Below are 16937 nucleotides of genomic sequence, written 5' to 3'. Positions count from 1 at the left end.
AAACGGGAAACTCTTGTTGGGTTTCCTTTTTTGCTCCAGATCCCCTGTGTGGCTTGAAGCTTGTCACTTAGAAGATGACTTTCAGCACTGGTTAAGTACCCATGTACTGCTGGAATTTGAGAAGAATTGCAAGCCAAAATGCATCTGTGCTTTTAAACGTCTCTAACTCACATTGGTATCCTGGTCACAAAATAAGATTTTTGGTCACTCTAGGAATATTGCGTATCTTCGATACAGTGATGCATGCCCACTGCGGTAATACGGATGCTGTAAGTGCAAAGCTCTCTCTTGCTCTGCCAGCTGTGACATCAAATACAGTAGCACAGATATGTATTTCAGATGCAGTCAGGCAGCTCACTCTTGGCCCTGGTCTCAGGGAAGACTGTGTGTGTCCATGTGTGTATGCTGGTGGATGAACCTGTGTAGAACTGTGAAGGCAGGGTGTGACACCACAGGGCTTACTTTAGGCCATGCTCAAGCACAGAGAGACTTCAAGTAAGAAATAGTTCAGCCATTACAGCCATATAGCAATACAGAACTTGGGTTGTTCAGCTGAGGTTGTCAAAAATTAGGCCAAGCAGCATTGAGTTTCCATCAGGATTGCATCCATCAGGGTGTATCCCAGCCACTGCAGCTAGCGTTGAAGCTGATGGGGCAGAACCGGAAGAAGGAACTGTGCTGTGCTAATGATTTGGCTTCAGTGGAGTAGGTGGCACTACAAATATGGAGGCTTTGGTCACTTAACTCCTTTCTCCATTTCTTACTAAACTTGCCCCGGTCCTGTGCTGTATGTCCATTCTGCAGCTCTTCTTGTACAGTGTGTTTAGCAAGTGTGATGATACTTAAAATACCATATAAACCTGAAGACCAGAAGGTGAAAATAATCTTTGTGGGACACCTGAGTTAATCTAACAGTTTACAAATATCAAGGTTCCAATCTTCTGAAAACAGCATCCGTACCAAATTTTCAATAGGATTATGATGGCAATCTGAAGGGACAATCCTAGTGGTCTTACTCTGATTCCTCAAGTGTTAATGAAATAAAGATGGTGAATGACAGTAGTTGGGGAGGTTCCTGCTGGCCTTCTACTTCTGTAAGTTTATGTTCAGTTCTCAGACATAGCTTAAGACAGTTGCTTAAAGCAATGAACCAGATATTCAGTGTTCTCAACAGTTCCTATCCATGGAGGCTAAGTACGTACTTCCCTGTATTTGAAATGCTTACATAGAAAGTTAACAGATAAAGATGTAATATTTCTGATCATGGGACGCATGTGTCAGATGCATGTGTCAAATGCAGGAAAATAGTGACTAATTTTTAAACTCTTCCCCTAGTTTCTCACATGGTTATTGAGGAAGTAAACTGTATTCAGAACCATCTTGAAATTGAGAAGACGTGCCGTGAAAGTGCTGAGGCTTTGGCTTCTAAGGTGAGAAGAATGATGGTGATTCTGTTTCATCCAATTTCCTTTTTATTTTTTTAACTTGAGATTGTATACATGTACCATATATGTTTTTGTATAATCTTGCGGATCTGTAAAATTGTTTTGAAGTAGCAAAAACTATAAGCCATGTGCGAGATGTGAAATACAATTCCTTCCTTAAAGAAAAAAATACCAGTTTTAATTTAGTTTCTATTTTGGAGCAGTAAGTCGTGGACCAGCATCTTGATATCTAGTTTTTATATGTGTTTAGGCTAAATGGAAAACAAGTTTTAGAACTGTCCTGTGTGAGATATAAAACAATAATGAGCATTTTGGTGTCTAAATCAAATGGAAAAAGTCAACCACTGCATTACATTTCAAGTGATTGTTTATGAAAGCAAAGCGAGGGCAGGGGAAAGGTGACCTCCGCTGCTCTGTTGATTGCGTCTAGTCTGATGAATTTAGCAAGTGTGTAATTTTCTATATTCCATCTCATCAGAAGTGCATTATTATTAAAGAATGTTTTTATCTCTCTGTTATATATTTTTGGTTCTGTAAAATGCATCTGAGCCACTTCATCAGAAAATGGATTACAGCAATTTTGAACCAAATTTCATTAGCAATGCCGACGGCCTTTTTTTTTTCTTTTTTTATTTTTTTTCCCCTCCCCATCCCCTGCCCAAAGTACATCCTTAGATATGGTAAAAATCACACCAGCAAGAAATCACTTTAATTTAGATGCATTAGCAATGTACTTTCTGGAGGTATTTACTTAATTGTTTGCATAATGACACTATATTAGAATTCGTAAGATAGACAATCAGCATATAAGTAAGAAAATGAATGCATTTATGCAACTTTTCTTCTTCTCTGCACTTTTCCTGTAATGCACGTACAGGGGCAGTTCAAAGACTAGCTTTTCCCCCATGGGGCTGCTTTGCCAAATCTGCTTTGTCTATTGCTGTGAGCTGACTAAATAAGGTTCCTTACACCACCCTTCCCGCTTGCTCCGTTTCATTCTTCAGGAGTGAGATGAAGAAGTTCTTGAATAAATCTCCCGTAGCTGGTGGGGCTGAGGAAAGAGGGGATCAAAGGTGATTGCTTAGGTAAAACGTCAGGGTCAGTCTGACTGTTCAGTATATTGGACTTTATATATAGTATATTCAGTAAATATTGGACTTCTGAAGTGCGTGTTGACTTTAACATGTCATACGTCATGAGTAGAAAACTGGGCTTCATTCTTAGGCCTAAATGCAGGAAATCCTTGGCTGGTGCTTGGGCAGTCACCCCAGGATGTGCCTGAACACCCCTGACGCTGTGCTGAGCTTGCTGAGAGCTGCTGGCATGGGGTGCCTAGATGCAGGACAGTGAAAGAAGTGGTAAGAGTGAAACACTTCCAGCAGTCCCCATTGTTCAGTTTTTCTTGGCGCCTTGGTTAAGGTGGAGATGTGTTACAGAAACTCTTCTGTATCGTTCACCAATCAGGCATGTGTTTAAGCATCTAGACAGAGTGGTTTCTGACTTGTGGTTTGACCCGTAAAGAATTGGTTTACGATATGGCTTTCATCTGACATATATTGACTCTACAGTAATAATTCCTGACAATTGAAAATAATTCAAAAGAATTTTGAGGTAATTCTGCTGTGACTGGGAGTATAGTATTTGTGGTGTTTGTAGTTTATAAGTAAAATAAGGGCATAGGAGGAGGTAAGAGTTTTTATTTGGCCCAACTGATATAGCTGGCAAAACCAGATGAGCTTTCAGGAACACAGGCCCTTTTTCAGGTTATTCAGTTAGGGCTCCTGTTGATACTGGTACATGGTTAAGGGTACGGAGCTGAAGCAGCTATCACAGAGAATGTGTAGCATTAAGTAAGCTTGGTAGTTGATTTGATTTGGACCTGCACAGGTTATTTGTTAGTCAGAAGTACCAGAGAGGACAGAAGGCCATGGATGAAGCTTCATGTTGAATTCAAGCTTCCTCAGAGGAGAAAGAGGACAAGCTTCCCATCTTCAGACCATTTTGATGTTGAATGGAGCATTTAATCTAGTGTCACTTTGTCTTACTTCTTTGATAGATCTTTTAAATTTTTTTGGCACTGCAGCTTAAAGACAAACTAGCTTCTTACTGTTTGTGCTTCTCAATTTTCAGCTGAACAAAGAAAATAAGACCTTGAAAAGAATTAGTATGCTTTATATGGCAAAACTGGGGCCAGAAATCATCACTGAAGAGATTAACATTGATGAAGATGATTCATCCACAGATACAGAAGCTAACTCTGGATCATGCAATTCTATGCACTGTCAGCAGCAAATAAAAGGTGAGCGTTGTGGCTGAGCCTGCACCACCATACAAGAGAAAGGCTGTCTAAAGAATGGCAGTCTTGGTTTGGACCAGAGATCCGTCTGGCTCTGAATCATGCTGCTGAGAGTGGTTGTCAAAGGATTTCCAGGAAACACTGTAAGAACATGGTAGGCTTGTAGTGATACTGTGTAACGTATATGGTCTATATACAGCCTGCAAAGTAAGTTACAATGCAATAGGAAAATGAGATATATACAGCTAAGAGGATTCAATGTTACTGAGTCAGTAAAAGAAATATTTCCTTAGATCCTTAACAAAATAAAAATTAAGCAGAAGGACAGGTTCACCTCAGTATTGCTTCAACTGCAATTTCAGAGCTTGTAAGCTCCATTTCTATTTCCATTATGTACCTTTGTATGCGCAAACTTCATTCATATTCCAGAGATGTGACCAAACAGCAGCTTAAAAAGAGACTGTTGTACTGGCTAAAACAACAAAGCTTGGGAACATGGAAATACATTGACAAGAGAAATCTGTTTTATTAAGAAATTTCTGGTTCTTTTTTGAAAAGCAGTTTGTATTTCTGTAATCCAAAATCTGCTTTCCCTTCTCGTCTAACTCTGTGGTAAAGTCATCGTGATTCTGTATGCATTCCAAAAAGGGGGAATGCCCACATTCTGCATCTGGCAACAGAAAGAGATTGTGGTTCACTTTTAAAAAAAAAAAAAACTTTCACTTTTTTCTGATAGTAAGTTACCATAGCAAATGATGTCTAAGTACAGCTGTCCTGAACTTTCAGCCTGACCTTGTTAATTGTTTTCTGTTTGAATGCAGCAGCCTCAGTGAAGTGGTACAAAGTATCACTGAGAAAAAAGAACAAGTGTTGTAAAAATGCTTTAAAAAAAAAATCCCACCCCAGAAATAAGATGTCGTAGTACCCTTCTGTAATAAGCAGTTTTCCATCCTATAGATGTAGGAAAAGAGGCAGAGAACAACATGATCCACACCACGCAACACATCTGAATTGGAAATAAGAGTCTGGAGTTCCTCCTGCCTTGGAGAAAAGATGTCAAGGATACATTTAAAGAGAGCAAAGACTGACTGCAGAACAGAGGAGAATGTGGTTAGGAGGGTAGCAGGGTCAAATGGGAGAAATACTTTGGAAAGGCTCCGATGCATATGTTTTCTGTCTTGATGAAGTATTTATTAAAGAATGAAATGTGGCATGTTGCAAAGGATTTAGAACTCCTGGCTGCTTCTCCTCTCTCTGGCCTTGTTATTAAATGTTAATGACCTTACCTTTACAAGTGCGGAGTATATTTAAAAACGTTGGCGTCCCATTTGCTGTAGGAGAAGATATTCCATCCCTGTGCCTGGCGAGAAGTGCGTTTGTATATGGTAGCAGAGGGATCTGGCAAGATGTACCAACAGGCAGAATCAGGGCTGTGTCGTTAGCCTAAGCAAAGCTGCATGGCGTTTGTCTTCAGGGGAAAATCTGAAGTTATATCTTGGATTACTCGCTAAGTGAAAGGCTACATACAATGAAAGAGGTGTTTTCAAAAATCCCTTAACATTTTGCAGTGTTGCCCAAGGTGAAATCTGCTCTTCTGTGTGTGTTTGTGATTCCAAACGTTTGTGGTTTGTGTTGGGGATCTTGGAAGTCTTTTGGCCTTCTCACCGTTCAACAAAATAATAGATGTTTCTTGGAATGATTCCTTCCCTCCCACCACTTTTCTGTAAGGATATACAAATAAGGTAGTACAGTATTGAGGCTCTTTGATTGCCAGGGGAGCGGTGGAGTCCCTATCCCTGGAGGTATTTAAAAAATGGATAGACTAGGAGCTTAGAGACATGGTTTAGTAGTGGACAGATATGGTTGGACTTGATCTTAAAGGTCTTTTCCCATTAAATGATTCTATGATTAACACCCTCTCATTTATTAAAGGGGTAAAATTTTGTAACTCAGAAAAAAAAAAAAAAAAAGAGGAAGGTATCTCATACATTAGGTAAAGATGGTAGTAAAACTGTAGTTCCTAATGGAAGTGTAGAGTGGTCTCAGAGCAGTACCTGAAGTTCATTAAGAGGTTTTGGGTTTTCTTTTTCTTTTTAGCTGTCCTTTGGATATAACAAGAACTGAAAACTCAGCTGTGTTGGTCAAGCAGTTTAGTGTACACCCTGTACCTGAAAAGGAACATTTCTTGTACACATTTTTAAAGATTTAGGTATATGGATATGCCTTCTCTGGATAATGAGGTTGATGTTTGTATTGTAAAACCTGACTTAATCCAGTTACCACAAATGTCAGCAAGACTTTTTTTCCTCACTAATTTCACTGGAAAGCACAAGTCCATAAACCAGATGATTTGGTTCAAGAATCTTCTGGGAAAACAGGTCTTTTTATTTACTTTAGAATGTGTGTGCCTTTAATTTGGAGAAAAATAAACTTGAGGCTCCTTAATTGGGGGGGAAAGGGAAGTGGGGGCTGGGGGAGAGTTAACATTTTCAGAACGTGAGATCAAACAGAATGACATCCAGCATGTCATCATCATCTGCAATTGATTAGCAACAATTTTCTTAACTCGTGGCTGGTATTCAACGAACAGCAGTGCTATGAAATAGTGGAAGCAGGTGGGGAATGAGAGCACTTACTGAAAGCTAATATATATCAATAAATTTATATTTTTGTGGTGTTATGTTAACCTAAACCTTGATATATTATGTATGCAAACTGATCTCCTGTTAAGAAGTGATTATAATCAAATGTTTTATTCCATTGTGAATTTAATTTATTTCATATTTTGATAATTAAGGAACAGAAATTCTGAGGGGAAAATTACAAGCATTAGCTCTTCATCAGTAAAGGTTATATTCTGACTCTGTTCACATAATGTTACAAACACCATAAATTGGCAGCTGTTCAGGACAATTTCTTCAGTGAAAACCTCCCAACTATTAACTGCCTGTTGTTTTGTTTATTTCCCTTGTGACAAGAACTCATGATCCAAAAAGAATTGAAGTGCATTAATTTGTTTTAAAGGACGCCTATTAAAAATTGCTTTCTGCTACCTAGAGTCCTAGCGTCTCTGTGATGTGAGTCTCCTGGGTAGGACTGAGGATACTCTGCGGTGGCAGGATTGGCCCCATTATAGCAGGAAATGAATCATTCAGAATGCAAATAAAGGCGGCAGGACTGAACAAGGCAGCTTACCTCGATAGAGTGAATCTGAAACTGTGGCCCAGTTGCAGATCTGTTACTTGACACTTACACAAAGTTCCTAAATTATTGAGGATGTACCTTGAATAGAAGTGATGCTTTGTATGCAGTTCAGGTGTTTCATACTCGACTGTAGTTGCATTGCTATGACATTTCCTTTGTTGTTTTCTTCCAAGAATAAAATATATTTTTCATTTCCTTCCTCACACCGTAGAGCTGCGAGATCAAATCATATCTGTTCATGAGGAAAAGAAGACCTTAACCATTGAACTGGAAAACCTGAGGTGCAAACTTGTGGAAGTAATTGAAGAAGTATGTATTGTACCATGGAAGGCGAGACCACGTTAGCGTGTAGTCAGTACTTTTTGTATCTAATTTTGCTAAAAACACTCAGTTGTGAAGTTAATTGAATACTATCTAATCGCGAGTCCTGCCAGCCAGCCCATATGATGGAGCACTTAAGGCATACGCCTAGAAGGGGCCTTCTACGTCAGAGTCCAGTCTGCTGCTGTTGCTGGCAATGACTTTACATGACCTGTTCTAACGCCCCTATTATTACTCTCATCTCCCCTTCCTGACAGCCCCTCACCCATCACAGCCTGTGGGGTTTTTTTGATTTCCCTAAACCTGTGGATGTGCAAGAAATACTTTTGGAGAATGTCCAGTTTAATCACTGGTGCTACTTCATCGAGCATATCCTTGAGTTTAGCCATTGACAGTGCCATGTCATGGTAATTAGACCAGCAAATTGGCTTTTTGAGCCAGCAGAGCTTCATTCCTGCTTGAAAACTGGATAAGCCATGTACTGATGCAAATCAGGACTTAGTGGCTCTTCCTGTCTACGCAACACTTGGATTCAGAAAGACACAGCTGACAGCTCTTGGACAATAAACAGAGCCCAGGAAAAAAACCAAAACAGCAGCCTGACTATATTATAATGCAAACAGTCAAGGGCAAGCTACTAACTTTGAAACCAAGTGCTCATCCTGAAAGGTTCCAAAGATGTTATATTTGCAGCTGTGACTCGTACGTGCCATGCGAATGGGCCATGGGAGCCCCATGTGAAGGATTAGTTCACAACCCTCTAATGCCATCTGTTATAGTTGCGTAAGTTGGGGTAAAAATGCTTTCTATCCCACTGGAAACCCTAAGATCAAGCCAAACCTAAGAAACAGAATTACTGAAAGCAAAAATTGCTTGCATTATGTCTTGCTATATGCCTTATGCCAGTAACTAAAATACTCTTGTTTTTGATTTGTTCTTTGTACTTCTCTAGGTGAATAAAGTGAAAGAAGAAAAGGCTGTTTTGACAACAGAAGTTAATAAGCAGCAAAAACTGTTGGAGAAATGTAACAGAGGTGTGTGGTCTCAGCAGGTTCTATAACAGTTTGCTACATCCTTTGCAGAAGCTTCAGGGCTTTTATGTTGTAGTACAAAGAATAGGTTACAGAACAGTGACTGTGGTCCAGATCTGACGCTTGGCCTTGTTGCTGGAGGCATTGCGTAAACACGCAGATTATTCTAGGCTATCTCTACTCCAGGAAAACGTGACAGTGTAAATAGCAAGTTGAATGTGAGAATAGGAAAACTTTTTGCTCTGTGGCATGAGAGGCAAACAGGGCAGGAAGGCAGTCCTTCACAGAGATGGAGTTTGAACCCTAATCTCCTATTTTCCAAAATCATTACATCGGCCTTCCTTTTAGTTGGGACATAGCTAATAGTTTTGAATATCCAAAGACTTAGGAGCAACTGATTTTATATTCAGAGGGTGATGAGGAAAAGGCAAGAGTACTGGGAACAAGTTAAATAGGATTTCCATGTTATGGAAGGAAAGCAGGTGCTTTCCTTTACTGGAAAGAGATGAGTGGTAAAACCAGGGCAGGGAAAGTCTAAAAAGAGATAAGGCTCAGAAAAGGAAAGCTTTTGCTTAATGAAAGTGAGTGCTTCCACACGAGAAATAGTTGACCTGAAAGAAGTTTAGAGTGGAGGGGAAAGATTTTAGTGCCTTGGAATACTGTGCCCTTTTCTCTTGTTGCTTATTTAGCCTTGTAAAATTAAAAAAAGCTTGGTTAAAAGTCTTGTCGGCTATTTCACATTTTCCTGAAGTGGAAGACAACGAGTCTGGCCAAGGTACAGCAGGGCCTGTAAGCTTCCACCAAGTGTTCATCTCTTACCTCTTCCATGTGTCTGCATTGCTTAAGCCTCTGACAGGCAGTACTTGAAGATTCTTAAAACACCAAACTTCAGATAGGTTGATTAGACAGATCAGCTTGAAGAAGCTTTTGATGGGATAGTGTGGCAGATGAGAAGTTTCTTTTTTCTAAGCATGATCAAAAAAAGAACCCTTGTTTCACATTTGTCTGTTTTCCAGGAAGGAGGAGCTATGCCAGGCTAGGTCCTAATGCACAGGCAACATAAAGCGAGATTGTTTTGTATGCTTGAAATGAGCTACCAAAGCATCTATTCAGTACCTACTATATTCTATGTCTGTGCGGCACTGTCTTGGGGCTGTGTGATCAATATACTTCAGTCGGAGTTGTTGAATTTATCTTAAATCTTTCTAAGCATGTGGGTTGTTTGTTAGGTTTTTTGTGGGTTTTTTGGTCATTTTTGATTGTGGGTTTTTTTGTTTTGTTTTTTTTTGTATCAACATAATTTTGAGAGTCAGGTGGGCTGGGATGTATATCCCGCTGTCTAAAGTACCACTTACTGTACATAGCTTTAAAAACTCTTATCTTAATGCTTTAAATGCTTGTCTCCAAAAAAGCAAGGAACTTGTGTATGGTGGTGTTAGAAATCCAATGTCATCATCCTGTAAACTGGTCTTCAGCCAGTAAGAGCTAAAGCTTATCAAGAGAATGCAAGTGATCACTGAGACATGTTAAGAATAAATTATACTTGAGTACTTACAAACGATGCTGTCCTGGATTGAGGCCTGTTCAGAATGGTTTGGGGAAGCATGCCCCCTGGTTTGCTTTAGCCGCCTATATGAGCCTTGCTTTTGTGAGCACAGTTTAAATACAGGCAACACAAAATTGCACTGTTTCTTCTCAAGGCTCCTTTAAATCTCTGTTGTAAAGGGACACATCAAGCCTCATTCAAACCAGGTGGGCAAATAGAGGTGCCTCCAAAATAACATAGTAATCTTTGATAGGTTCAGCAAGGCTGTCTTGAGGCAAAAGAGGCAAAATACCATCTGTGCTACATGATGCCTGTTACTGGAGATTTTGAGTCTAGGCAGGAGGAGTATTACTCTATTCAGGTCAGTAATTGTGCATATATACATGGTGGGGTTTAGAGCAAACAGGACAAACATTGCCAAGTGGGCCATATACAGAAATGTAAAACTAGGTTACACCTTCATTCAAGGATTCATGGTACTGGGAAATAACAGCTTATCTGGGTAAATCAATCAGTATTTTCTTCTTATTTTGATCCATTCCACTTTCACTTCTGATCTTGTTTTATTCTTATGAACAGTGTCTGTGCTGGCAGTAGAGGAATATGAAGAGCTTCATGTAAACTTCGAACTGGAAAAGAACCTGCGGAAGAAAGCAGAGTCGTTTGCACAAGAGGTGAGTAATCAAGAAAAAGGGATGTTGTGAAATGAAGACATTGCAACTGGGCAAAACCTACCAGCTTAGATGACTTGATTTCAATTCCCAGCTCTTGTACAAAAGATGTCTTTGAATGTCCACATACTACTTAGCTAACATCTGTACTTCATCCGTAAAATGGGTTTACTATTTCAACAGCATTTATAAAGCACTTCAGAATTATCCATGCAGTCTTACCTCTTTCCCCTTTTAAAGCAAGCCTTTAAATTTATAATGGGCTTAGTCAGCCACAGCATTTCAATGTGGTATATGTAGTGCTTGGATCTGGGAAGGATTAGCTGCCCTTGTAGTGATATAATTTGAAGCACTGTGTTTTTTCCTGAAAAATATGTGATCTCACAAAAAAAGCATTGCAAAATACAATCTTAATTGAGGTTTGTGCAAGTTTGGCTGCTATTTAACATACGCATTTTGAGTAACATGCTGCATGGAGCATTTAAGCTGAAAAAATCTGTTTCTATTTTCTAGAAAAGGTATAAACTCCCAGAGAGGAAAATGAGTTACTGGGTGGCATTATGGAGTGGCTGGTGGTTGCTCTGATGTCTTGTGACTGGCAATGTTTGCCTTAGAACATGCTGACAAACTCATTCTGTTGATAGACCAAAGCCCTATAAAATCATGAGTTTATTTTTGGTTTGTTTTTTCTCTCACGTTCTTTTTCTGTTTGCACTCTGCGTTTTGAGAGCTCTGCACTTGGGTTATATTTTCAAGCTTTTCTATCCCAAGCCATGCCTCAATATTTCCTTCAATAAAAGTCGAGCTTCCCAAGTAATCATTTTTCAGGGAGGTCAGCTTTAAAGAAAACTGTTATGTATCAAAATTACATGAGTCATCAGTATTGAAATATTGTAAATAAGGGAAACATCTGATATGAAGTGGATTTTAGATTTTGAAACCATGGCTGCCAGCAAGCAGATATTTAGGTCAGGAAGTCAGCTTCGTCTGAATAGAGAGCTCTTTTGCTTTTTGTCTTTACTTCTGCTGTTTCTTTCTCACAAAATGAAAAAAAAATGTATTTGATAACTCCTGTCAGTGATTGTAACTAAGGACATACAAACATTTTGAACCTCTATAGAAAATGGTGAATATGCTTGCTGTGTTCTATTAATCTTGTGGGGTTCTGCTGGGTATTTGAGTGTTATGGATATAAACAGAATCATATAGCAACACTTAAAATGAAACAAATGGGGGGGTGTGTGTGGTTTTGAGATAAACTGTAAACAAATTTGAAAATTTGGAAGCTAGGGGTAAGGAATTAGACCCAGATGTTGCTTGCATTCACTTTCTTGTGTCTAAGAGCTCTCTTGCTCCATGCCATGTGCACAGGGTGGAGAACTTCAGGGCACCTGGGCCAAGGGTACTGGTTCTCTTTCTCTTCATTCCACCTTCATTCCTGTTCTTTCCTTTGCAAGGTCAACCCGTTGACCCTTTGGGAAACCTATTGAAGGAGCTAGCTTGGCAGAAACCCAGTAACTTCTAGGTACAGATCAATTTCTCTTTCCGTTAGTAGGAGAATCTGCATTTAGGTAACAGGGTTGGGTGCTCACCCTAAAGGAGTATTTGCAAATTCAAGTGTATTAAGCGTTGGCGGATTCTTTCTCATTCATACAGGTATATGGGATAACCTAGCTTTAGATAAGCTACTGCTTGCTAGTTCCACTATTGAAGCTTTAATCATTCGATGAGTCAAATTGTAATTGAATTAAATTTATAAATCTATATAGCTTGTACATATACACGTACCTGCAGTCTCCTGCCTGTTGTTGTCACTATTTCTGCCACGTGTTGGAAATGTAACTGTCCTTCAGGCAAAGCTAGAGCAGATGGCACGTTTCCCCCCCGAAGGAATAAGAAATGATAGAAATGAAAACTATTTACTAAGTATTAAAATGTCCTGTTAACTCCCAAATTTTAAGTATAGAGATGGACTTTTCAGAATGCTGTTAATGTCAAAAGATGTGGGAGAGACATCAACTGAGAGGAGTGATTTCTGAAACCACATGCAGCCTCCTCCAAACCCCACTTCTACAGAGCTTTGTGGGATACAGCCCAAATTCCTCTGCTGAGCAGAACTGCACTTTGCCGTGGCTTTGGTGCCATTGGGCCATTTACATTTTGATCAAAGGCTCGCTGGGGTTTTTCAGAAATAAAAATGAGATCTGCAAATTCCATTCAAATTTCTTAAAGGTAGAGACATTTTTCAGTGACCAAAAGTTGTTAAACAAAATATTGCCTGTTTATTAAGTATTCATTTGGATTTTTTCAAGACTGTTACCAGTACGTGCTATAAAATGTTACCTTCTTGCAACTATTTTTAAATTTTAGGATACCTGGATTTGTTCATTACCCATACTTCCATGTTAGCTATATTTATAATGCACTTTTGGGTTTTTTTTTAAACCTCCTGAGACAGTGCTGTCTTTATTGTTTTATTAGCGATGTTTGTTGACTGTAATATCTTCAGAACTGTTTTTTTCAGAAAACATATTTCTAAGAATGTTAAGCATGTTCATTTAACGTGCATTATTACACTATCTATCTTGCATCTCATACTGTTGCTTTGCTTTATCTTCTGAAGTGCAGAACAATTATGTGCTTCTGTTCATTAGCTGACAACAGAAGATTGTATGTAAAGGTCTTACATCTCTCAGAAATGAGTAATTTATAAATGCATAGTTAAGCTGGTTTTCAGATCATAAAAGAGTATTATTTGATACTCTGGGCCCAGAATGTTTCTTCTGTTTAGATTCATAACTGTGATATTCAGACAGCTATACGTTTTGAAAGAGGATTATTTAAAGTACTTTTTGTATTTGAATAACAAACTGACAGGCAAGCTATTAAGTACAGTGCCAAAGAAATGCTGATTATTTGCAAACAAGTACTTCTTGCTTGGTTTTTGTCATTATTTAGCTGTTGTGTCTTCCGAAAATATGGGCCCCTGTTGTTGCAGGTTGACAACATAGCTCTCTAGTTGAGGCTTTTCATTCCATGAAGTTCTCCAGTCCAAAATGGAGTCATTACAACAGTGAGCTTCAGGCCTGCGTTAGTCTTTACTTTGTGTACCTACTTCTCTTCCTTTTGTATCATGCTATTCAGAAAGATTTTTGGAAAGGTTTTTACAATACAGGAGCACGTGATGACAAAGGCATTGCTCACTTGTGTTTGGGGAACTAGTAGCATTTCAAATTACTTTAAAAATCTGTTATTATTGTCCTGGTTTCACACGGGCGGTGTCCCTTGAGTGACCTGAGACACTAAGAGACCCAGGCTCTGGCCCACAACTGCATCCACACAGCAAACCTTTATGCCTGGGTGAGGTTGTGTGAGTATCCTCTGGCATGGATCATGCTGCAAGGTCGCAGCTGTGTTTTGAGAGCTGAGGTTTCTAGGATGTGCTTACAGGAGCTGTTTGGATTATGCTAAAGCTCTTTCTTTCATCAGCCACATGTTTTCTCTGTCCCCATAAAATGTTTCTTGAAAAAGCAAAAATCCTGCTGGATTTTAGCTTGAGTTTTGCAGAAGCCACAACGGTTGGTTGTGATAAGCTGTGCAGTGTTGAGACAAGGAATACATTTGAGTAAAGGGCAGCGCTGTGTTCAGTGCTTTGTGCTTGACTTGTTTGGACCAGTTTGAGGAAGGAAATGGGCTCTGAGTAACATGGGTGACATGTGGGTGTCACCACAGCACCACGGCGTAGACATTAGAGCCACACATCTTAGTGTTTTGTAGTACTGTTTGTGACATCTCAAACAGCCTAGATGTGTCTTTTAGCTCACTGAAATACGGACTTACTGCCTGTGGAGGGGCTTGTTTGGTGGTGGGCATGTTATCTTCCTAAGGGGCTGAGGTATCTGAAGCTTGCCTTGATGGAGGGAGGTGGCCCATGTATTAAGATAAACCCCTTTCTCCATAGCATGGCTTCATCTTTTAGCTTTGCCCTCCTGGGCTTGAACTGTGGCTGCGAAGGGAGGAGACCAGATGAGCGACTGGCACGGGCTGCTTTTCGAAGGGATGCCCTTTGCATCCTGCCCTTCTGACAAGTGAGGAGGATTTGCCACAGAACGTGAGCAATTGGGACTGCAGGTGTGAGAGATGATGGGTGGGTGAGCGTGTGTGCGGGAGCGAACACAGATGGGGGGAGAGGAAAGACAAGGAGCGAGAGAGGGAGGGAGCAAGCGCATACAGGAGTGAGCGAACACTTGAAAATCAGAGCTTTTGATTAAAAAAAAAATCCAATACAGCTTTAATTATAGTCATGCTGCTGGCACCACCATAATATATATTTAATTAATCAAAAATGATCCAACTTCAAACATTAGAATTCATGCTCTTTAGAGGTTCTAAAGAAACTGAGTAAATATTGTCAGCCGTGGTGTGGAGAGGGGGAAGGAAAAAGAAAGAGGGTTTGAAGTGAGTCACAATCCATTGTGAAAGGTACAGGAATCTGCATAAAAGAACTAAATAAATAGAGTGTGTAAGGGGTGGGGGTATGGAAAAATCTGTGCCTACCTGAATAAAACAGGGTTGTTAACACAGGAATCTTGGCAAGCTTAACCAGAATTCTAGTGTCATGTTTTAAGAGACACTAAGATCTCTCAGCTCTTTGTGGAGCAGTTTATAAGAAAACAAAGGAAGGCAGAGAGTATCTTGAAGGCCATTGCAATAATACAGAGGCTAGCCCTGAAAAGCACTCTTCCACAAAGATGAGCAAAATACAATACATACAGCCAAAGCAAGCCAAAAGGGGAGGAACACAGGGAGGGAAGTAAATTGAAAGTCTTAGTGATGTAAAAATCCCAGGAGTTTAACAAAATAATCTGGCATAAATGGTTTATTAAGCATACATCCTGCCTTGCAACAATATTTTGTAAAGTGAACAGTTTATTACTGTCGTGTGTGCTGGCATGGAGACAACCCTTGCACCTAAAGTTACTCTGGAAACCTCCTGGAGAAGAGGCGGTGTGTTCTCAGTGTTAGCTTTGAGCTTCATTTCTGCCCTCTGTGTCTTGGATAAATAGAAATGAAGTGTCAGACTGTTGGGCGGGTTTGTTGGGGTTCCTCTCACTTTTGAGGCTAGCGTAGGCTTTTTCTCAAAATGCACACTGGAAAAAAAAGAAGGATTTCCTAAATGCTTATGGTTATCTGTAAAATAGTTTTGTGGTTTGAGAGGTTGAAAGGCTGCATTCAAAGGAGCTATGATCCAGATGGATTGAAAAAATAAAGTGAATCTGTAATGTGCATCATTCATCTTTCCCTTGACTTCCCCTTCAATTCTCGATACTTATGGATGCATTAAAACAGCGTACTATACCTATGTTTGTGTTTCTAAGTAACTATTGCACAAAACATGTTTGCATTTGACTTGTTTACCTCAAAATGCCACCATCCTGTACCTGGGCCAGTGCACAGCTGACATTACTTAATTTGGGACTGAATCTTCCCTTACTGAAAGGGCATGGAACTGTTGGAGCGGGTCCAGAGGAGGTCTGCTAAAATGATCCGAGGGCTGGAGCACCTCTTCTATGAGGACAGGCTGAGAGAGTTGGGGGTGTTCAGCCTGGAGAAGAGAAGGCTGCGGGGAGACCTGATTGCAGCCTTTCAGTACTTAAAGGGGGCCTATAGGAAAGATGGGGAAAATCATTTTAGTAGGGCCAGCTGTGACAGGACAAGGGGTAGTGGTTTTAAACTGAAGCAGGGTAGGTTTAGATTGGATATAAGCAAGAAATTCTTTACAATGTGGGTAGTGAAACACTGAAACAGGTTGCCCAGAGTGGTGGTGGGGGCCCCATCCCTGGAAACATCCAAGACCAGGTTGGACGGGGCTCTGAGCAACCTGATCTAGTTAGCGGTGTCCCTGCTCACTGCAGGGGGATTGGTCTAGATGACCTCTAGGGGTCCCTTCCAACCCAAAACATTCTATGAAAGATAAAAGGTGGCTATAGTTTTATAAGACTTAGGAAGAATTACTGCCATTCTTATCAGATGTCTGCACTAATCGTGAGGTTGTGTGTAATGGATCTTGATGACATGAGCTCCCAAAGAACTCTTCCCCAGATGCATTTGTGACCTTTTGGGGGAATGTGTGAGGACTTTTGCATTAACGTGCTATATCTGTGAGTGGATACTGTAAAACCAGAACTTCTGGAGCAACTCTATGCTCACAAGTACCACACTCTGTGCATTAGCAAGGATAGTTCCAAGTGGTTAGTACTTGAATTGTCCTGAGCTTGAATGTTACCCCTTTTGAAGCATGATGCAAAGCTGAGATGTTTCATTGAGCTTTTTCCCGAGAACAGCCATGTGAAGTGTGAACAGATGTACTCTCTAGGAAACTCTCTCTTTGGTCTCTCTCTCAACCCCCTCCTGTGCCCCCCC

At 40.1% G+C, this 16937-nt stretch overlaps 1 protein-coding gene across 1 annotated transcript in view; it reads left to right on the top strand.

Moving 5' to 3' along the window:
- The first annotated feature begins 1335 nt into the window (after positions 1-1335).
- Positions 1336-16937, top strand: part of SHTN1 (shootin 1) — a 46541-nt gene continuing 30939 nt past the window's right edge. Inside the window, exons 1-5 of the mRNA XM_035896899.1 lie at positions 1336-1430; positions 3576-3744; positions 7157-7254; positions 8219-8300; positions 10423-10517. Coding sequence (XP_035752792.1) covers positions 1344-1430; positions 3576-3744; positions 7157-7254; positions 8219-8300; positions 10423-10517 — 531 coding nt within the window. The 5' untranslated portion in view covers positions 1336-1343. The remainder of the gene's footprint in view (positions 1431-3575; positions 3745-7156; positions 7255-8218; positions 8301-10422; positions 10518-16937) is intronic.

Source organism: Egretta garzetta, unplaced genomic scaffold, assembly GCF_000687185.1.
Source record: "Egretta garzetta isolate BGI_Z169 unplaced genomic scaffold, ASM68718v1 scaffold486, whole genome shotgun sequence".
NCBI lineage: Eukaryota > Metazoa > Chordata > Aves > Pelecaniformes > Ardeidae > Egretta > Egretta garzetta.
This window is presented reverse-complemented; position numbering and strand designations above follow the sequence as displayed.